General features: G+C 57.0%; 1 protein-coding gene and 3 non-coding genes across 15 annotated transcripts; all 4 read right to left on the bottom strand.

Moving 5' to 3' along the window:
* Positions 1-20,500, bottom strand: TRPV2 (transient receptor potential cation channel subfamily V member 2). Of its 12 annotated transcripts, none has more exons than XM_078067951.1 (21): positions 19,068-19,729; positions 18,888-18,980; positions 18,293-18,527; positions 17,137-17,270; positions 15,676-15,969; positions 14,177-14,475; positions 11,837-12,010; positions 11,270-11,425; positions 10,847-10,942; positions 9,967-10,037; positions 9,469-9,634; positions 8,519-8,585; positions 8,072-8,409; positions 7,048-7,175; positions 5,804-5,883; positions 2,365-4,102; positions 2,075-2,167; positions 1,816-1,867; positions 1,265-1,346; positions 677-784; positions 1-441 (listed from the first exon to the last, which is right to left on the bottom strand). In XM_078067951.1, the coding sequence occupies exons 3-16, from the start codon at positions 18,490-18,492 to the stop codon at positions 4,008-4,010; spliced, it is 2,298 nt and encodes a 765-aa protein (XP_077924077.1). In that variant the 5' UTR covers positions 18,493-18,527; positions 18,888-18,980; positions 19,068-19,729; the 3' UTR covers positions 1-441; positions 677-784; positions 1,265-1,346; positions 1,816-1,867; positions 2,075-2,167; positions 2,365-4,007. The 12 variants fall into 12 exon arrangements, with proteins under 12 accessions (XP_077924077.1, XP_077924076.1, XP_077924078.1 ...); XM_078067950.1 differs by having other exon boundaries at positions 1,816-1,944; XM_078067952.1 differs by lacking the exon at positions 2,075-2,167.
* Positions 513-585, bottom strand: LOC118537243 (small nucleolar RNA SNORD65). The gene has a single exon (XR_004918015.1). It is a non-coding gene; the product is annotated as a small nucleolar RNA SNORD65 (small nucleolar RNA).
* Positions 1,429-1,499, bottom strand: LOC118537241 (small nucleolar RNA SNORD49). The gene has a single exon (XR_004918013.1). It is a non-coding gene; the product is annotated as a small nucleolar RNA SNORD49 (small nucleolar RNA).
* LOC118537242 (small nucleolar RNA SNORD49) lies at positions 1,949-2,019 on the bottom strand. The gene has a single exon (XR_004918014.1). It is a non-coding gene; the product is annotated as a small nucleolar RNA SNORD49 (small nucleolar RNA).
* Positions 20,501-20,936: the final 436 nt, after the last annotated feature.

Here is a 20,936-nt window from a genome sequence, read left to right on the forward strand (position 1 = left end):
TACTGAAGACCATCCTTTATTGGTTTGTGGTAATTGCACAGAAATATCAGTTTCAGGAAGAAATACATTTGCAGCTTAAAGAACTCAGACCCTCACCCAACAGAACAAATTTATACAAAATTTACAGGTATAGAAGCTCTCTTTGGGCAGGGGAGCTAAAAATACAGTATTTATAATACATTACTAGAAAGCTCATGAATTCAATGACACCAACAGTGCCCATCCCAGCGTAATACCCTAGCAAGTTTGCCAAACACATTTGTTGGCTCTGTTGGTTAAGAGAATGGCCTCCGAATCTCAGCACAAGTTAAGCATGGTTTCCACACCAACTGTTGAAGCCTAGGTTTTCGGTCCAAACTGATGGTATGGTGACCACTGGTCCTTGAAACTTCAAGTTCTTCCCCTGCTGCAGCGTGGCTGACCATTCTCTGGGAAAATGGCCTGCAAAGAAACCAAGTATCAGTCTCACTTTCTACTCCACCCAACAGCTATTCACGGCACAAAAAGGTTATCTTCAGAAAACCATACGTTCACCACTACACAATCTGCCGGTAATTCCAGCTATTTTGGGTGATTTCATCATTTGATATCCTTTTCCTGAAAATCAATTTTAACGATACTAGCCGCTTATTCATTCCACCATGGGGGGGAGGGGTCCTTGTCGATGGAAGCTTACCTCTTGAGGCTAAAGGGCTGCCGCCTCCAGCTTTAAAACTCCACACCGCAGACCACCATTCTTGAGCACCTCAGCACACAAAACCTGGGGGAACGCATTGAGGCACCCCTGGATAGGCAGCAGAGGAGGCAGAAAAGATAGTTTTGATCATGATAGCCTCAAATACAAATTCCAGTTCATCTCAGGAGCCCTCAAGAACCTACTGGAGGTGTTTTTTTGTAAATGAAGCCATGTTAAGTCCACACGTCCTAACTGGCTTCTCTGGGTGTTGCAACCTCATTTCATCCCATCATTTTAAACATGACACACCTAAAGCCGTCATCTTCAGGGATGAGGCAAGCTACACCTCAGGATTTTACAGCAGTGAGGTAACAAGAACTCCTGGGTTTCCTCTGCCCTCCGCTCCGCTGCCACCACGAACCATATTCAGTGTCTCTGGGATACTGTCGATAAAGGTCAAGGGCTACGCGGATGCAAGTTATTAGGTTAACCAGATCGAAGTGCCCCTACCCGACCTACCCGGAACTTTTCATCACCTCTGTACAACTTTACAACAGCGATGCCATCTGCCCCACCGATCAGGCTTACCTCAAGGCAGGCCAGTGCTCACCCCCCGAACGCTCTGCCGCTGATCTCATCACACACTGCCGACCCCACACTCATCTGCAACCTGGGTGAACAGACGAGAAAAGGTCACTGTTCAAACCAACCTACTCCAGGGCGGCGGCAGCTGGGGAGGCCGTGTTGACTGCGGTCAGCCAGGAACAGTTATCGTCAGTTATCGCTTCTGACGGCACTTCCTATAAGTGATTTCATCAGAGCAGTCAACACCTCCCCGCTCCCCAGTACTGCTCCAGACACCTGAAACAGGGCCTGGGATTAAGTCGCAACTGCTCGGGAACCAACCAGGACGCTGCATTTTAACTGGGAGTTTATCTCCGGCTATAGCTGCGGCTGAAATAGTTCCAGGTTAGGAGCAGCCGCCTCCAATTTCCACTTGAGGCTCCATGCTATGTACGCAGTTTTATGCATTGCCCAATGCACAGAACTGTAAAGTAGCAGCCGACTCCAGTGCATTTACTAACAAAGACTGAAAAACAAAGTTAGGTGTTACAAACCCTGCCCAGGCTGGGTCCTACCTCAGGGAGGGAGGCCGCTCCCGGCTTGAAGGCGCTGCAAGGGATCTGCCACCTGGAACACGGAGGGTGACACGCGTTAAGGGCAGGCTGCGGCAGCGACGTTCAACCAGACCGTTGAGGCTTCGGCGACTGCGGTCAGACACGCGTCAAAGTCGTCAGTTATCGCTTCTGACGGCACTTCCTAATCCCAGTATCATCAGCGCAGTCGGGCACGCCCCCCTCGCGGTCCCGTTCCCAACCCCCCCCGGGCCGCACTCACCCGGTCCTCCGGGGTTGGCGCACCCCCCACGCCGGGTCCGGGGAGCGGGGGCCCGGCCTTCGGGGACCTCAGGCTGAGACGACAGCGGCGGCCCTGCCGGACAGACACGCGCGCGGGCCTTGAGCCTCGGCCCCCGGCGGCGCCCGCCCCGAAGCCCGGACACGCGCTTTAGGGAGCCGCCGTGCGCCCCCCACGGAAGCTTCCCGAAAACTTCTTCCCAAGAATTAAGAAGCCTTTAGCTCCTTCGCCCTTGCCGCCAGCTACTAGGCCCAACTACACACACCACTTACCTCCATTATCACGATAATAGAAAGGTCGCTTCAGCTGCGGCCGGGCCCTTTAAGGAGTCGGAACATTCCATTCCTCACAGAAGGGAGGTTGATACTGACAAAGACTCACGGGAACTTCCAGCCCATTTGACGACGCAGACTCCGCCGCATCACCCCGGGACACCCCCCTCCGTTGGAGCCGGTGGTCTCTTCCATGGCCCCGGGAATTCTGGGTCCCGCGGCGCCCGCAGTGTTTCAGGGCGCATGCGCAGGGGCTGGAGGGACGTTGCGACCGAGGTCTCTCTTTAGCTGCATGTTTGGTAGCAGATTACTCAGCCTTTGTGAGCTTCCGATTGCTCGTGTGGTAAATGAAGCTACCGGCCCCGCAGAGGTTGTTCTGAGGGTCACGTGAGATACGACAGTTGAAACCCTGCAGAGCCTTGGCAGGCAGCAAGCATTCATAAAATAGTAGCTGCTTCTAATCCTTCTTGCTGCCCGTCCGCTCTCTCCCCACGGCTATTTCCGAATTTCCACCGAGGCTTTCAGAACCTCTGCGCGCTGACAGCTCTCATCACCCCCTTGAGGATGACCCCTAAGGAGCGAGCAGACGTCTTAGCTGGTACCACTTCCATCCTCTCCACCCCTTTTCTCCTGATGCCTTAGGACTCCTGCATCCGTTCCCCAACCCACCGGCGATAGCAACCTCTCCCTGTCCGCAAATGCTTTCCTTTCAGCCTTTGCACGAGCTCAGGTCGCTGCCACTTAAAAACTATTCAGTGCATACGCATTTTATAAACACGCGTTCCACCAAGGGAGAGCAATTCATTTGGACTGGAGAAAACTGCAAAAGCTACCGCGAGACTACTTTCTGGTCTTAGAATTTGAAGGTTTTAAATGGTGGGGCGGGGGCTTCCAGCAAGAGCCAAGTCAGGGGGTCAGATTACACAGGTTCATCAGTCTGCCTGAAGAATTTGGTAAAAGTGCTAAGGAGAGCATGGGGGGCAGCAGGGGTGTCCGGGATGAGGTCTCTGGAAATTCGGGGTTAAAACCGTGGAGGACTGGGGATGCCATCTAGGGCGTCCTGTGGGCACTGGGGGAGCCTGTTAAGCCTTCAGGGTGCAGGGGTAACATGTTTCTCTTCCACCTTAGGAAGGCCCCTCTGGCTGCCCTGCAGAACAGCTCGGAAGGGTAGGAACCGGGCAGGCAGCCCAGAAGGGAAGGAAACCAATAATCCAGAGCCTGAAGGAAGCCAGGGAGCTCAAAGGCTTTGAGAGAGATCTTGGAGGTGGCTTTAAGGGGTGTCCGGAGCTGTGGGGGAGGGAGGAGCGGCGGCTGCGTTTCCTGTGTCCACCACCACACATCTGTCATGACAGCGGGCACAGCAGCCAGGAAAAGGACCACCCCGAGGCTGGGGGCCAGCAGGGAAGGGTCTCCCGTGCCTGAGTGAGGCTGAGAGTAGCCCGGCCCCAGACAGAGAAATGCTCACCAAGAGACACGCAGATATCAACCAGCCCAAGAGCCCACGAACTTTGCTTAAACAATGTTTCCAGGAGAGTTAGTGATGAGAAAATATTTATTTACATTTGCCACCAAAGTTTCCTGGAGCCCCAGAGCCAGCACGTAGGGCTGGGAAGATCCCCTGACTCTGTCCTGCATCTGGGCCGTTATTGGGACTTTAGGAGCTGGAGGGGCAGTTGATCTTCCTCTGAGACATTGCCTTCCTCTAGTTGGGAAGCCGGGGCGGGATTCTTCAAGGTGCCTGTGAATAGGATGGAGAGCACTGCGGCTTGGCCCTTGGGCTGTGTCCCCAGGAGGACAAACAGGAGGAGGCCACAGCCATGAAACCACATACTCTGTGTATCGCAGGTAATCCTGAAGTCCCCAGCAACGCCTCTCCCTACCTCCCCCTTCCACAGGCATTTCCTGAACCCCTGACTTGGTGCCAGTCGGGGGCCTCCTCCCAGGAGCTCACCGTCCCTTGGGTTAGAAACCAGAACACCTGAGACTTGCTGAAGAGCTGGAAGGAAGTGACAAGTAGGTGTTCAGGGAGCTCTGAGGAGAGCGTGAACCCAACCTGTAAGGAAGGCAGCAGATTTGGACACCCAGAGGAGCAGAAATGACACTGCCACAGAGAGCCAAGGAAAGCAAAGAACAGGGAACACTGGAGGGACCGGCTGTCGCATGGAGGGAGGTGTGGGAAATGGGTCGGACTACGTGCAGCACTGGAGCTTCGCCTCTACCCTGAGGAGTGAGGCCTTGCAGGCATGGGCCTCATGTAGTTTCTGTCTGCATTAGAGGGATAAGCCTGGAGCAGAAAGACTTGTCTAAAGGAGAGGGTGCAGACTGAGCCCTGCAGTGTGCAGAACGGGGAGAAATGAGGGGTGGGGGCAGAGGGGCAAGTAGCCGCCTGGGAGGTTCTGAAGATACTCGGCACCAGGCTGAGGGGGACATTGAGCAGAGATCTTCAAGGCCTCCTGCCTGGGTGAGGAGAGAGAGGGGTTACACACACACCACCTGGTAGGGCAACCCCACAACCATTCCTGTTGGGGATGTCCAGGTGGAAGGCCCAGCAGGCAGTGGGTATGGGACTGGGGTTGGAATGCTTGGGGCAAGATGAGGGGCAAGGTGACTTTCAGAGTCTTGGCACTGAAATGACGGGGTGGCAGGACTCAGGGGAAGGGAGACACAAAGAGGGCAGGCAGACAACCTATGGGTTTGTGAGGGCCACGATCAGGGACCCAGGAGCCTGGGAAACCAGCAGGCTTTGGGGCCAGAGTCTGGAGGAGCCTCCCTACACAGGGGTCAGAGGTGATGCGGGGCTGTCATGGGGAGGGGTCGGCGCCACAGGCACAAGCAAGTGGAGTCTGTTGGAAAGAGAAGGTGAAAGGAGAGGAGAGCCGACTGCAGATGAAGTGGGAGCTACTGAAGAGTCCAGAAAGGGCATGCTGTGGAGAAAGTTAAGCCTCGGAACAGGCCTCTGGGTGAGAGGAAGGAGCCAAGACCGTTGGTGGAAGGCAGCAGGGGAGAGACAGGAGAAGCAGTCCCCACACTAGAATGGCCAGGATGCAGCTCACGACAGTGGGGAAAGGCATCGGAAGTGACTTCTCAGGGGTGTGGGGGCTGGGGGCTCTGGTAGTCGGGGGAAGCTGGGGATCAGCAAGGCTGGCCTATCAGTGGGAGCTCAGGGAGATGCCCCCGCAGCTGCGGGATAGGTGAGGGGCCCTCTCTAACCCCCGCTGGGTCCCCAGGCGCAGCCCAGGGGGCGGGAGGTGAGGTCACGTTTATGGCTGGACTGGGGGAAGCAGCAACAGCCTCTGTGTCTCCCAGGTGACAGCCTGAAACAGGCCAGTGAGGAGGTGGGGGTGGAGAGGAGAGAAGTGCTTAGACGTGGAGGGGGTCCTGGCCCAGACACACACTCTCTCTCTCCAGGGCAGGGGCTCCGGCCACTGCGGCTACTCACCAGGGACAGCCGGCTCTGATGGCTCCTCACACAGGGTCGGCAGCGTCTGCTCCCACGAGGCCCAGTTCACTTCCTCCACCCTGAGGGCAACAGAGCAGCTCCGAGGCTCTGGGAAGCCACTCTGTGCAGCATGCTTTGCCCCCAGAGAGGGGCCCGCGTAGACACGGGTAGCCACAGGGACCGGGAGGAGGATGGGCTTTCGCCACCCTTCTCGCTGGACACTGGGCCACCCACCATCCCGCCCCGGTGTCCTTGCGGCTATCACCCTGCTGCCCCCTGGGCCACGTCTGCAGCGGAGGAAAAGGCATCTGGGCACAGTGACCTGGCTTTGCCCTCAACATCTAGAGAAGAGTCTCGATCAGGTGTGTCTTTGTGTTCCTGGGCTCCGGAGCCCTTCTGCGGCTACTGCACAGGCCGAAGACCCCTCCCCTCTCCTTGCTCAACTGCTGTCTCACGACAGCGTGTTTCTGGCTGTGCATTTGTCACCAGGTTGTCTCTCCCATGGAAGCTTTGTTTTCTGTGGGCGGGTCATCGCCTCTGTGTCAGGCTGGGGGAGTGGGGAGGGCAGAGCAGACCGGCCAGGCGAGGCTAGTGTGCTTAACCTGAGGGTCCGTCTGGCTTCTTGGCCTTCTAACTGTCCCTCTTTCAGGCCAGAAGGAGTAGGTCAGGGGCCACCAGGGAGGGGACAGGCAGTGAGTGTCAGGCCTGGGCCTATGGGATCCGGCATCCCTGACCTCCCCCGCCCGGGGCAGAGTGCCTGGTGCTCCTAGGCTCTGCCTCTCCCACCAGACCTGACTCCTGGCAGCTTTTAAGAGAGTAAAGCTGAAAAAAAAAAAAAAAGAGTAAGGCTGGGGGGGCGCCTGACTGACTCAGAAGAGCATGTGACTTGATCTCCAGGTCGTGAGTTCGAGCACCACATTGGGTATACAGATCACTTAAATAAAAATTTAAAAAGGGGGGGCGCCTGGGTGGCTCCATCCTTAAGCATCTGCCTTTGGCTCAGGTCATGATCCCAGGGTCCTGGGATCGAGTCCCGCATTGGGCTCCCTGCTCAGCGGGGAGCCTGCTTCTCCCTCTCCCCCTGCTTGTCCTCTCTCTCTTTCTCTTGGTCAAGTAAATAATAAAATCTTAAAAAAAAAAAAAAAAAGAGTAAGGCTGGCCTGCCCCACGGCAGCCTCCAGGGGTCACTGGGAGAGCAAGGCCCCCAGGCCGCCCTCCCCTGCCTCCCTGCCTCCCTCCCTCACCTGAAGCACCAGCGCTCGTCGGGGCTGCCGTCCGGCCTGGTGCCAACGGTCAGCTTCACGCCAGCCCGCTGCTTCTTCCTCCTGCACCACCAGTAACCGTTCTCCATCTCCAGGACAGAGATGGCTTTCTGGGGACAAAGACACATCAGACAGTAGCCAGGAAGATACCTCACAGCACTTGACAGTATAACCCAGAGTCTGCTAAGCACGTGGATTTGAGTCTAGCTCCAACATTTGATTGCCTGAGGGATGGAAGCCCCGCAGCTCCCCCTGAATCTGTTTCCCCGATTGCAGATGGACGGGTGTTGGGAAGTCAGCACATAATGCGTGCCCAGCAATTACTTGCGTGGTCACAGATTCCAGAATTCCACACCACGGGGTGCAGAAGCTTATTTGCTCTGCCCACTGGCACACGAGCGGATTAGGTGGGGCACTGAACTTGCAGGTGAGGGCACAGGCTCAAGAGGAGTAAGGTGCTTGCCCAAGCTCAACGGTAATCGGTAAGAGTCCACCTTCCCAGCAAGGCTCTCTGAGCACCAACTGCCCACCTCCACCCCGGAAGCAGGTACTGCTTTTACAGTAGGCAGGCGTCACATCAGCCCCCAGCTACAGGGGCCTCTGCACCCCGACTGCCTCCAGGCTGGGCCCAGTCCCAGGACTGCACATCCTGCCTCACCCCCCAAGCCGAGCCCACTGACTGTATGATGAACACAGAAGGGGAGCTGCATGAGGGCAAGGATTCTATCTCATTCTCGGCTGTGTGTTTCGCACCTAGAACCGAGCCAAGCTTTGCGATAGGCTCTCAAGAAATACTTGATCATGAGCATGAGCATGATTAACACATTGAGCACCTACTATGTGCCAGGCCCTGTCCCAAGGGCTCTAGATCTATGAGCTTATTCAATCATCACGATAGCCCTAAGAAGGAAAGCAAGGATGGGGGGCGGGGCGGGGGCTCAGCTCGGCTGGGTCCTGCACGCTCCTCACGGGGCCCAGGCAGAGGGAGGGGAGCCGCCCGCCGCACCTGCAGCTTCCAGATGCTCCAGCTGTCAGTGGCGACACTGTTGACGGTCTCGCTCATGAGGGCGATGAGCATGTTGAGCAGCAGGATGTAGGTGAGCAGCACGTAGGCCAGCAGCAACAGCAGGACCACCCCGCGGAAGCGCAGCTGGTCCTGGAAGGCCAGTTCTCCCATGCCGATGGTGAACTTGAACAGCTCCAGGGAAGCGTCCAGGATGTCACCGTATGGGGAAGAGCTGCCCTCCTCATCCGTCTGTCCTGCCCCAGGCTGCGCTGCCTCCGTGGCATTGGGACCCCTGGGGGCCCCGGGGTCCCGGGCTTCCCGGCTCAGGCTCACCAGGGCTGCAGGGAGGGGAGGAAGGAGGATCCTCAGCCTGGGGAAGCCAGGGGGCAGCCTCCAGGGTGTACAGAGTGGGCAAGGGACAGGCAGGGGCGAGAGGGGGGACTTTACCTACAGCGAAGCCGAAAAGGAAGACTAAGTAGACGAGCAGGAAGCGGAGCAGGTCCCGCAGAATGACCTAGAACACACACACCCAGGAGCCAGGATGGGTGGCTGGGACATCGGGCCTGACCCCTGACCCCTGCCTCAGCCCCGAGCATGGGTTCCCATGTACACAGCACCCACACGCACAAATGTGTGCATACATGAGGCCCCGTGGAGCTACACACAGTCTTTACAAAGACATCTAATCAGGGGCGCCTGGGTGGCTCAGTCAGTTAGGCGTCCGACTCTGGATTTCAGCTCAGGTCATGATCCCAGGGTCGTGAGATCGAGCCCCCAGTCTGCTTAAGATTCTCTCTCTCCCTCTGCCCGCTCCCCCTCACTCGCTCTCTCAAAAAAAAAAAAATAGCATAGAGCAATCTGTAATGTTCTCATCTGTCTCTCTTAGTGTTTTCATGTCCCCTACCAGAATGTCAGCTGCAGCAGAGGTGAGGACTTGCCCATTTTGTTAGCGACCGAAGGAGCGTATTCCAACACTTAGAACAGGGCCTGGCCCGCAGGACACACTTCCTAAACTTCGGTTGAATAAGTAAATGAATAGAGAAAAGTCCACACGCCCGGACGTCCCAGGGCACGGGTAGGCAGATGAGCTAATGTGCACCGTGTCCGCGCCTCCACTGGCCTAGGATGCACGTACTCCCCTGGGGTCACGTGTTTGCTTACCCGTGCAGAGCACAGACCCCTGAGGGCAGACGCCTGCACGCTCATGCTCCTGCCTACAGTCCGCGAGCGGCTGGCCTTTGTACACACGGACAGACGTGCTCTCGCGTTTTCCTCTGCCCAGGTCAGCTGTGGAGGAGGGCGCCTGCCCGCTGAGGCCCAAGGGAGCCCTGCTGGAGTGTGGTGCCCAGCTTTGCCTGGTCAGGCTACACCGCGGCCACCCCCGTTTCGTCTCTCACCTTCTGGATCATGACGCTGTAGATGCCCGTGTGCTGCAAGCCCCGTGTGTAGTAAAGCAGGTTCAGCCAGCCCAGCACGAGCGAGGACACAAGCAGGGGCAGGTACCATTCCACGGCCAGGAAGCACAGCACCTCGGACAGCACCGTGAGCAGGGCCTGCACCAGGCTGTGCGGGGACAGGATTCGGGTCAGCTTGCAGGCCGCCTGGCGGGCCCCCCCCCCATTACAGATTGCGGACCACTGCGCCCTCTCCCACCACGGCCTGATGCACGAGAAGGTCTCCATCTGTCTGGGGCCGGGCCCGATCGGGTGCACAGCGAGCGCTCAGTACAGGGAACTCTCAGGGATGGGAGGCCCAGGCCTGACAGCCGGCGCTTTGGTCCCAGGCCCCCGGCACTCCCTGGCTCCGGGTCCTCTCCTCTCGAGCCAGCCTGGTGCCTTCTGCCACACCAGCCTCTCCGGGGCCTGGGACAGGGGAGGGGAGGGGGGCCCACGTACAAGAGCAGTTCAAAGTAGCTGTCCACGAAGGAGATCCAGATGAACAGACGGCGCCTCCAAAAGTACCACAGCTGTGGGACGAGGAGCACAGGGGTGTGAAACGTGCTCTTCAGGCTGTGGGGCCTCAGCCTGGGGTCCCCACTGTGCCCCTGCCTGCTGGCCTGGCTCTGTGACCTCAGGGGCTCAAGCAGCCTCTTGGACTTGGGGAGTGGGGGTGGGGTTCATGAATCCTGCTGAGAAAGCTTTGAAGCCTGTTTCCAGAAAGTGTAGCCACCCACAGACATCCAGACAATGCCAGGGGCCTCCGAGCTCCCCATGGATCCAGATGAACCCGCTTACTACCCCTAGTGAGGGGAAGAGCGCCCTCCCCTCCCCCACCCCTGGCCTCACATGGACACCCCCCCAACCTGGATCTGGTCCCCAAGTCCTGCCCACTCTGGGAGAGGCTCAGTGTCACAGTGCCCAGTCTTGCCTCCCGCATTTTCACCTCAAAAGGCCCTGCTAGAGGAGTTGGCCTGAGCCTGCCCCCGCCCTCCTGTCTGTGGTCCCCAAGTGAGGAATGCCCCAGCCAAGGGACCTGGGGGTGGGGGCACTGCCGAGGAGTCACAGCAGTCACGTGGTTCCCCACGGGCACCCCAGAAATCGCAGCAGGGAGGTACCAACCCCAGAACCCAAGGCCCTCAGCTGCCCTGAGGCTGGGAGGGGTGGGACTGGGTAGAGGATTCGGTTTCCGTGGTTTCCGGAGAAATGAAGGGATTATGGTTAACTCCCTCTAAGGCCCCTCCTGGCGGGATTCTACGTTTGCTTCTGGGGGGTTCTGGGAGCCCATAGAGTTGTGGAGTCTGGGGGTGGCGGTGGGGGGAATGGGAAGAGCCCTCACCTGGCCCACGAGGAGGTAGACCCCCCCAAGCAAGACCAGGATGTGGCCCAGGAGCAGCACGGGGTCTCCAGCAGTCACTTCCGGGGACAAGAAGGCCTGTGGAAGAGACACTCTGGTAGGACCTGGGGCCTGGAGTCCCCTTCCAACTGTGAGACTCTTGGCCGAGGGCCCGGTCTGAGCATGAGCTGTGGAGAGGCCACGCAGAGCCACACAAGGAACACGGGCTCCCGGGCAGGACCCCCGCATTCTAGCCTATCAGAGAGGCACACTGTCGTGGCTTTGAGGGTGGGGTCGGGCGCCAGACTGCCCGGGTTCAAAGCCTCAGCGTGAGGATCTGCAGAGGGTCTGGCTATCCACGCCCTATCTTCTTCCAGGGTCGTTCCCAGGAGGCCTCCCCCAGAACGCGCCCCTGCCCGGCCTTGCCTTCTCCAGGGCCGGCTGGTGGTAGGCCACAGCGGTGAAGAGGAACATGTAGGTCAAGTAACACAGGAAGTTGAAGAAGAATTTGGGGATTAGCAGGTCCCATTTTGCCTGCAGCAGTCTGTTGAGCGGTTCCAAAACCACCATTCGGTGTCGGTGCTGGGGGTGGGAATGTGAGAGCTAGGGGTACATTCAGCAAGGATATATATGGGGCCCGCTCAGGTCAGGCACGATGCAAGGGCTGAGGGAAATGGAGGGGGGACTCCAAATGAGCCCTCCCCACTCGGCCTCCACCCTACCCTCATGGCTATGGGCTGACGGAGCGCCTCATTCTCCAGCCCAGAGCAGGTGTCAGTCAACAGAGGGGCCCTCAGTGGTTGCCCCCAGGCCCCCCGGTATGCTCCCCAGGTCGGGTGAGACTGGTGTGTGGAATGAGCATGGGCCCAGTGGGCACATCCCCACTGGCACAATCCCGGGGCAGCTTTGGTCCCAAGGGCAGCCCTGAATTATGGACCTTGCCGGGAGCTCTGCTGGGTCCCCTTACACACACCCCTGCCGCCGTGGGCTCACCGGGCTTCTGCAATGAAAGGCAATGATCTCCAGCACTGAGTTCTCCTCCCAGCTGTCCACGGAGGCCAGATCATACAGCGACACCCGGACTGGCCCGTAGCACCACTCAGTAAACTTTCGGGAAAGTGACTGGCACGGCCCTGCGAACTCCCGCTGTAGGATATGCCTGAAAATCTGCAGGGTGGGCCACATGAGCTTGGCCTGCACAGCCACCTCTTGGCATTGACCTGCGGGGGGTGGGGCTGGGGGCCTAGGAAACACTCAGCACCCTGCAGAGCTGCCCACCAGCTGCAAAGCTGCAAGCAGACACACGCACACACCCCGGACACATGGGCCCTTGCGTGTATGAACGCTCACACATCCCACGTGCTCATCCACAATATAAACACTCCCATCCACTCCCATATGTCCAGGTCTGCAGTGAACCTGGCTCTTCCTTCCCCACTCCTGCCCCGAGGCCTCTTCCTGGACTCCTATCATGGCAGAGGGACCCCCAGCCCGGGGCTCCTGGAGGCCCCTTGAGATCCAAGCTACAAGTATGTGCACACTTCTGCGGTCAGAGCTCAGAGCTTCCAACAGACTAGAAAGCATCCCTAAGTGGAACAGGTTAAGAGGCAATTTGGTTTTGGCGTGCCTGGCTGGCTGAGTCGGTGGAGCAGGCAGCTTTTGATCTCGGGGTCGTGAGTTCGAGCCCCATGTTGGGTGTAGAGATTACTTAAAAAAAAGAAGAAGAAGCGGGGCGCCTGGATGGCTCAGTCAGTTGGGCATCTGCCTTTGGCTCAGGTAATGATCTCAGGGTCCTGGGATCAGACGGGTCCTGGGATCAAGCCCTGCGTCAGGCTCCCTGCTCAGCGGGGAGTCTGCTTCTCCCTCTCCCTTTGCCCCTCCCCCTCGCTCATCCTCTCTCTCTCAAATAAATAAATAAAAATCTGAAAAAAAAAAAAAAAAAAAAGAAGAAGCAATTTGGTTTTACAAATGAGGAATGGGGAAAGGAAAGGCCACCCAGCCATGCCTCTGGACAACAAAAGGAGGTTCTCACACCACAGGAACCTCAGGGAATAAAATAGTAAAACTTCCATTTATGTTTATTTTTACCTTAAGCTTTAAAAAAGCCTGTGTTCGAAGCATGGGGCCCTGTGTAAAATGCACAGTTTGCACGCCATGAAGCTTCACTGATAAGGAGGCTCAGACAACCTACTGGTTGTCATTAGAAAAAAAAAGCAGAGCTGAGTCATGCTTACTTTTTATACCAAAATAACTTCCAGCCAAATGAGTTTTAGGCATTCAAAATAAAACTGCAAAAGTCTGGAGGAAAATATGGATACGGAATATATATGTACACGCACACACACAAGGTTTTTTATAGATACAGCCTCAAAGAAGGCATTGAACAGTAGCAAAACCAAGGAACTCTAAAGGAAAACATAATTACAGTTGTATATAGGAAAATGTAAAAATTCTTCAGGGCAAAAAATCCCGTAAGAAATGTTTTTATGGGGCGCCTGGATGGCTCTGTTGGTGAAGCAGCCAGCTCTTGATTTCGGCTCAGGTCATGATCTCAGGGTCCTGGGATCGAGCCCCGCATCGGGCTCCCTGCTCAGTGGGAAGCCTGCTTTTCCCTCTGCCTCTGCCTCTCTCTCTCTGACTCTCATGAATAAATAAATAAAACATTTAAAAATAAAATTAAATAAATAAATAAATCTTAAAAAAAAAGAAATGTTTTTACTATCAAAACAGGAGAAAAATTTGCAACTATTATAGAAAACAAAATGCTAATGCATTCCTTATAAAGGACACTTACCAATCAATCTGAAGAAAACCTAATAGCAAATCTAATGGCATAACAGGCAAAGAATATGAAAAGACTGTCTCTTAATCAAGGAACCCAAATGACTTAAAAATCCCAGTGTTTTATAATGTAATATATCAGTTCAGTAGTTCATATATAATTTATCAATAAACACACATATATTAGAGGTGCATGCTGCACGTGTTCTTACTACCAGGAGAGTTCAATCAAAAACTGTGGACACTGGGACGCCTGGGTGGCTCAGTCGGTTAAGCGTCTGCCTTCAGCTCAGGTCATGATCCCAGGGTCCTGAGATCAAGCCCCATGTCCGGCTCCCTGCTCAGTGGGGAATCTCCTTCTCCCTCTCCCTCTGCCCCTCCCCCTGCTTATATGCATTCTCTCTCTCTCTCAAATAAATTAAAAAAAAAAAAAAAAAAAAGTAGGGAGACCGGTGATCTAGAAGACTGCTCCAGGCTCTCTCTGCAGAAAAATCAGAGCGAGTCCTGTTGCTTCCTGGACAGGTGGGGAGGGGATGGGGGCTAGGTACTCACCTCGATTTTGCCCTCCTTGGCGGCCAGCTTCAGGGGCGTGAGGCCCTGCAGGTTGGGGATGTCCTCGAGCTGCACTGTGGGACAGAGACGGGCCCCCGCGAGGAGAAGCCCATCGTACATGCGGATCACCAGTGCACTGTTCTCGGCTGAGTTGTCTGCGATCATTACCAAGGCGTGCAGCACCGTGTTGCCCAGTGAGTCGGCCGCCTGCAGGCTGGCAGGCTGATGAGGGTTCTCCAAGAGGTAGGTTACCACATCCCACTGCTTGGTGCACGCGGCCAAAGAGAGGGGCAGCTCGCCTGGGGGCCGGGGAGGGGGGCAGCTTGAGCCTCAGGCCTCCCAGCTTCCACCTGCCTACTCCTCGTGCTCCCTGGACAGAAGGCCAGGCCTCCTTCAAGAGAGTCAGGCACCCACAGGAGAGGACAGAACGCTGCCTTGGGATCCTGGGCCCACCCAGGTCTGTGCTATGAGGGAAGATGGTCCCTGGCCCCCTGGAGGGCAGCTGCGCCTTTTCCACTCGTAAAGGCAGCCCTGTCCAGCTCTTGACCCAAGGGAGATGTGACCAAAGCTCTTTACCATCTAAAGGAGCAGAACATGGGGCCTAAGCTTTCGGCTCCGGTGGTGATCTCAGGGTCGTGAGATCGAGCCCCAAGTTGGGCTCCACATTCAGTGCGGAGTCTGCTTAAGACTCTCTCTCCCTCTCCTTTTGCCCCTCCCCTGCCATGCTCACTTGCTCACTCTCTCTAAAATAAATAAATCCTTTAAAAAATAAAATAGGGGGGCGCCTGGGTGACTCAGTTGGTTGGGCGTCTGCCTTCGGCTCAGGTCATGATCCCAGAGTCCTGCGATCGAGCCCCACATCAGGTTCCCTGCTCAGTGGGAAGCCTGCTTCTCCCGCTCCCGCTCTCCCTGCTTGTGTTCCCTCTCTTGCTGTCTCTCTGTGTCAAATAAATAAATAAAATCTCAAAAAAAATAAAAAATAAAAATAAAAAATAAAACAGGGCGCCTGGGTGGCTCAGCCGTTAAGCGTCTGCCTTAGGCTCAGGTCATGATCCCGGGGTCCTGGGATCGAGCCCCGCATCAGGCTCCCTGCTCTGCGGGAAGCCTGCTTCTCCCTCTCCCCCTCCCCCTGCTTGTGTTCCCTCTCTCGCTGTGTCTCTCTCTGTCAAACAAATAAATAAAATCTTTAAAAAATAATAAAATAAAATAAAATAAAATGAAGGCCCTATCTGGTCAGGTTTCCCACACACAGTTCTGTCAGCCCCTTCCCCTCCCCCGGTCTGGATGTGGATGTGTGGGGAGCTTCCTTGCCCAGACAAGGCTAAAACATCTCCTAAGACAAACTGCTTTTGCAGGCAGCCCAGTGATTAGAAGCATGAGGCCCTTGGGGTCGAACAGATCTGGGTTTAAGGGCCCAGCCCTGCCACACATTAACCATGTGACCTTGGGCACGGCCTTATCTCCTCCACACCTCAATTTATCCAAGAAAGGCTCCTCACCAAAGTAGAAGCAAGTCCCCTGGCTCTTTTTCTGGAAGAAGTGGCCGCAGGCCCGGGCATGCACATCGGCCCCATTCTCCACCAAGAGCTTCACACACTGCAGGCTCCTTTTCTCGATAGCAATATGCAGAGCACTGTGGCCTCGGTAGTACTCATCCGTGCATTGGGCGTTGACCAGGGGCTGGGGATTGCCAGAGTCCCGGTCGATCTGAAGCAATGGCAGGATGCAGGCATTGGCCCCATCCTGCAGGTTCAGCACGGCCTTCATCAGGCACGTCTTGCCCGTGGAGCCCTCTGTGGGAGAAGGGGAGGGGAAGGGGCAGCAGGGTGCTCGTGCGTGGAGTGGCTGGGCTGCCCACCAGCCTGCACAGTGAGCCCAGGCTCGAAAGTACCCCTTGGGAGGATAAAAAAACGATTGTCACACACACGACTGGTGGAAGCAGAGTCATGCTGCAATGTATGAAGGCTCCAGCCAACAGGTATTAAAATACCAACAGGTATGACTATAATTTCTGCCCTAGAAAATAAGTTTCTAAGGCATAATTTGTTGTCCATGCAACATGGTCTACACCAGAACATTCAGAGCACATGTTTGCTAAGTGTCTCCACTGCTTAAAGGCTCTGTCTCCTCGGGCAGGTCACGTGGCCTCTCTTAACCTCAGTTTTCCTGACTGTAAAATGGGACTATTCCAGGCTTGTTCTGAGGGCCAAATGGGATTATATACAAAATTTTTAGCACCCAGAGGGCCTGGCACGCAGTATGTGGAGGCCAAAAACGACACACAACCTAAATGGCCATCATTAAGGAATTAGTTAACTAACTTGTGGTAAATGTACACAGCAGAAAACTCTGTGTTTGTCAAAGTGACTGACTTAGAGGTCTATGTACTGAAGTGGAAAGTAGGAGATGTAGTATATGGCACGACCCTTTACGTAAATATATACCTAATATATTTAAACGCTTTGAAAAGAGATTCGCCAAATCATTAACAGGGATCCAGGATGTCCTACTGTTTTTACCCTCAGCTTTAGACATGTCATTACTAACTGAATCTTCTAGAATACACAAATGCTATTTTTCTAATCAGCCCAAACGATCAAGATACTTCGATTTGGGGCAAAAAAATGTTCTGAGATGGGTGAAGTGTATGGTATGTGTATTACATCTCAACAACACTGTTAAGACAAAAAGAAAAAAGAAAACGAAAACAATGCACTGAGGAAGCCCGTGAGTATACATTTGGCCACTGAAATGGGCTGAGGCTGGCAGAGGTAGGTCAGGAGCCCGTGGGGTGGGTGGACGTGGGAGGCACAGCCTTGACCGAAGTAAGGCATTCGGGCCGGAGGGTTGCTGAGAACACTCGGCCCTTGGCTCCTGACCACGGTCACGGCCGACCTGTCAGCCGAGTCTCAGCACAGCGGGCAGGACCGCAGTGGCTCTGGCCCACAGGGCAGGCCTACCTGTGTACTCTGAGTCGGTGAGGTACTTGCTGGTCCGGGACAGGTACTCCGGTAAGCCAGCCAGATCCTCAGGGACGCCCCGGGCAACCGCGCTGAAGAGCCGATCACGGTCAAAGCGGTTTGAGTCCGGCTGGCTGTGGGGATTGATTTGTGTCTGATGTTGTGGAAGAACCATGGGCGCCCCCAGGAAGCCCCCGACCCCGGGGAGCCCTTGCAGGGAGTCCTGTGAGCACTGTGCACTGTGCAGGCTCATGAGCCCCGTGGGACCTTTCTGAGCACCTCTACAGACGAGGTGCTGTTTAGCATCTAGCAGTTTCTGGTGACACGGAAGGGGAAGGAGTGTGGGGTACCCCTCCTGGGGATGCCCCTATCCACAGAGGCCAGCCCACACCTGGGGCTCCTGAAACCACGGCCAGCAGATGTGAAGGGACAAACAAAGGTGGGGGGGCTCTTTGATGCTCTGGGGGAGCCTCAGGTCCCAGCTTCACCAAGGAAGGCTTTGGTGACTCTCTCGTGAGTGGGGGATGGTTGGGCTCGGTCACGTGTTAAGCTATAGCTGTGTGACTGATGGAGGCAGGCCCTGCCTCCTCCATGCCGGGAAGCCACGTGTCTGCTGGGCCTGACCAGACACACTCAGCTGCCCAGCAGGCCACGTGGCCACATGACCGAGAGGGCCCTGCGGCTGACTAGGGCGCCCTATGGGCAGTCCCGCCACGGGAAGTGGCTGTTTGGAGAAAACACTTCCTGTCACAGGGTGGCATCCCCGTCTTGGGGTAGGGCAGCCCAGAGAGAGCAGATTGGGGTCCGATGCGAGGGGGCTATTCTGCCTGTCAGGCAGGCTACCCGGCTCCCAGAAGCCTCACACGCATCCTCCCCCGGCCTGGTCTGAATCTGACGGTGGTCTTCCAACACCAACGATATGGGGTCTCCGGGCTGGGACGCCAAGGGCTGGGGCCACATCTCAGGCATGAGGGCGGAGGAAGGGGCTTTCCTGACAGAGTCCTGACTTGCCCAGGAGGATTCGCCAGCCTCGTGCATCGGACTTCACACTGAGGGGGGAGGCCAGGCGAACCCCACACATACCCAAAGGGGCACGGGGGCTGGGCCAGGCCACCAAGTCTGACTCAGGGGGCCCCACCCCCATTTGCTGCCTCACCTGACACCCGCTTTTTTGCGGTAGTTGAGGTTCACTTTGATCTGAGGGGAGGAGTGCCGGTCCTCCCCCTGGAACGGTGACTCCATGGGGGGTGGCCCATCCCCGAGGCCCGGCTTTCCTTTGTCCCCCTCACCGCCATCTTCTGGGCCTCCATCCCACGTCTGGAGCCTGAACGCCAGAGGGCTGGAGGGCGAGGCCATCCTAAGGGGAGGACGCTGCTCTGTCCAGCTCAAACCTGGTGGAGACAGAGTCGTCAGAGGCTCCTCCTTCTTCCCAGCCCCTGGGTTGGGGTGGGAGGTCTGGCTGAGGCCTGCAAAAAGAGAAGTTTAGAAGCTGAGTACAAGTAGACCCACCCACGGAGTCAGCCGTGAGGGAGGCAGGCAGAGGGTGAGGAGAGAGGGAGCGCCCTGGAGTGAGGATGGAACAGGGGAGGAACAGGGACCCAAGGGGTCTGCCTATTGACGTAGTCCCACATGAAGGGTTGAGATTGTCCCTGACTTTCCCTCCGGGACTTCCTGATATCTGAGAGACCACAACCGCTCGATGCAGGATAACAGACTTTTGAGTTCGCAGCTCGAACCTTTCTCTGCCTCACCTCTTGTCCAGTGGCCGATATTCACAGCAGGTAAGAGTTCTGTTGCAGGCCAGAGGCGGGTCACTCACCCTCTTGCCACAGAACAGGAGCATGCTGGGGGAAACGGTTGGAAAACCGGTCTATCAAACCTCTTATCTTGCTACCGGGACAACTAAGGCCCAGAAAAGGGAAGTGACTTACCGAGGTTTTCAGCTGTTGGGGGAGCCTGGTCTACAACCACAGCACCCTACCATGACGATCCTCTTCAGTTCTCAGTATCTTTCAGGGCCCATCCCTGTTTTCAGTCTGATTCATCTCTGAAAGCATCAGAGGCTACCTCTCTCTGTGCTTTAGGGTGTCTGGGGGCTTCAGAGTGGGGAGGGAGACCCCTGGCTGGTGGCCCAAGCTCCCCCTGACAGGCAGCCCCACCTCGGGCCCTGGCTGGGGCTCTGGGCTCTGACAGGGGGTGCTTATGGGGAAGGCGCTGTGCCCCCAGCAGGTAGGAGCAGAAAGAAGGAAGAAGAGTCCGCGATGGGTGGGGGGGACAGCAGGGTGGGAGAAGGGGGCAGGGAGCAGAGAAGAGCATGGGAAAGGAAAAGAAGGGCCAGAAGTAGAGAGGGTGGGTGGTGGCAGGGCTTGGGCTGTGTCCCGTCCAGGCTCCCACAGCCCTCAGGGACCTGGTGGGGGTGGAGGAAGGACGCATTTTCCCACATAAGCAGGGGAGGCCGGGACCTGGCTCACTGCTTCGACATGCAGGGTTTTTTTTTGTTTGGTTGGTTGGCTGGTTTTGATTTTTTGCTTCAGCATGAGCCACCACCTTTCTGCCCAATCTGGGGCGTCCTCCCCAAGCCACACACCGTTTAGCCTGGCGTGTGTCCCTAACCATCCCCCCATCCCCCCAATCTGCCTCACCGGCTGCCCCCCCAGCCCACCATTGCCAAGCGTCAGCAGCAACAGCTCCCTGTCCAGCCCCCCGCCCCCTGTCCTGGAGCCCTGAGCCGCACCGGCCGGGAGGAAGGGGTCTGGCCGTCCAGGTGGAGGCCGGAGCCCCTTGAAGACCCTGGCTCGCGGGGCTGGAGAAGCAGGGAGCCCCCGCCCTCGGGCTCCCCTGCCCTGATCAGTTACTGTCGGGCTCCGGGCCGCCCCCTCCCCAGACGTGCCCCGATCGCCCCCCGACTTACCCCGCAGGCCGAGGCTAGGGCGTGGAGGCGGGCGGGGGCCGCGGACCGCTGGGATCCCGGGCCTCCGGGACCGCGGGGGCTGCGGGAGGAAGTGAAGCCGGGAGGGCGGCGGACGCTGGCTGCCGGGAGCCGCAGAACCTCCCCAAGCCTGCTCGGAGCTCCGCCAGCGGGCTGCGGTCTCGGGGTGTTCCGCACCCTCAGCCCACCCGGCCCGCCGGCATGGTGGGGAGTGGGGGGAACTCTCCCAGCTCGGGACAGGCTGGCCATCGGTGAGTGACCATCTGGGCCACTGGCCACACCCTGCTGTCGGGAGACACGCCCCGCCTCCCCACCCCCACTGTCTAGCCAAGGAGGGCCCAGGTGGGGGTGGGGGCAATCAGAGGCAACCCTTGGGTGCTGGGACCTCGCCTCAGGTGGGAGCCGGCACGGAGTGTGTGTGTGTGTGGTGGTGGGGGGGGGGGAGGTCCTTGACGCACTGTGCTGACGTCTACCTTCTCCCGTGCCCACCACCGGCCTTCCAGGGGACCCATCACAGGGCAGATAGAGCTAATATGGACGGGCCCCAGGGAGAGGAGAGACTCAGCCCAGCACACGCCCCTGGGAATGCACGCCACCCAACCAACTAGCAGTTTGAGGGGATTTTCCCACCTCCCGGGGCTTTCCCCCCAACCCCCCAGCCGGGGTGGGGGGGTGGGCGCCTGTCAGGGGCACACTTCCTTTAGTGAAAGGCACTTCCAGCACCAACCAGCAGGGGGGGACAGGGAGAAGGCTCCAGGTAATGCCGAAACCAAAACTGGTAGGGAGGGATTCCACACTGGGGCTTAAGGACTCAGTCACCCACCAAGTAGACCTAGGACACCTCCCTCTCCCTAGCTCCCTAAAATCCAAT

Source organism: Halichoerus grypus, chromosome 2, assembly GCF_964656455.1.
Source record: "Halichoerus grypus chromosome 2, mHalGry1.hap1.1, whole genome shotgun sequence".
NCBI classification, from domain to species: domain Eukaryota; kingdom Metazoa; phylum Chordata; class Mammalia; order Carnivora; family Phocidae; genus Halichoerus; species Halichoerus grypus.

Coding starts and splice junctions, on each gene's coding strand:
- TRPV2 (XM_078067949.1), bottom strand. CDS start 18,492: ATGGCCTCGCCCTCCAGCCCTCTGGCGTTCAGGCTCCAGACGTGGGAT. Junction 15,970..17,136: donor CACCGACTCAGAGTACACAG/GTAGGCCTGCCC, acceptor CTTCTCCCACAG/AGGGCTCCACGGGCAAGACG. Junction 9,635..9,966: donor AGCTACTTTGAACTGCTCTT/GTACGTGGGCCC, acceptor GTCCCCGCACAG/CCTGGTGCAGGCCCTGCTCA.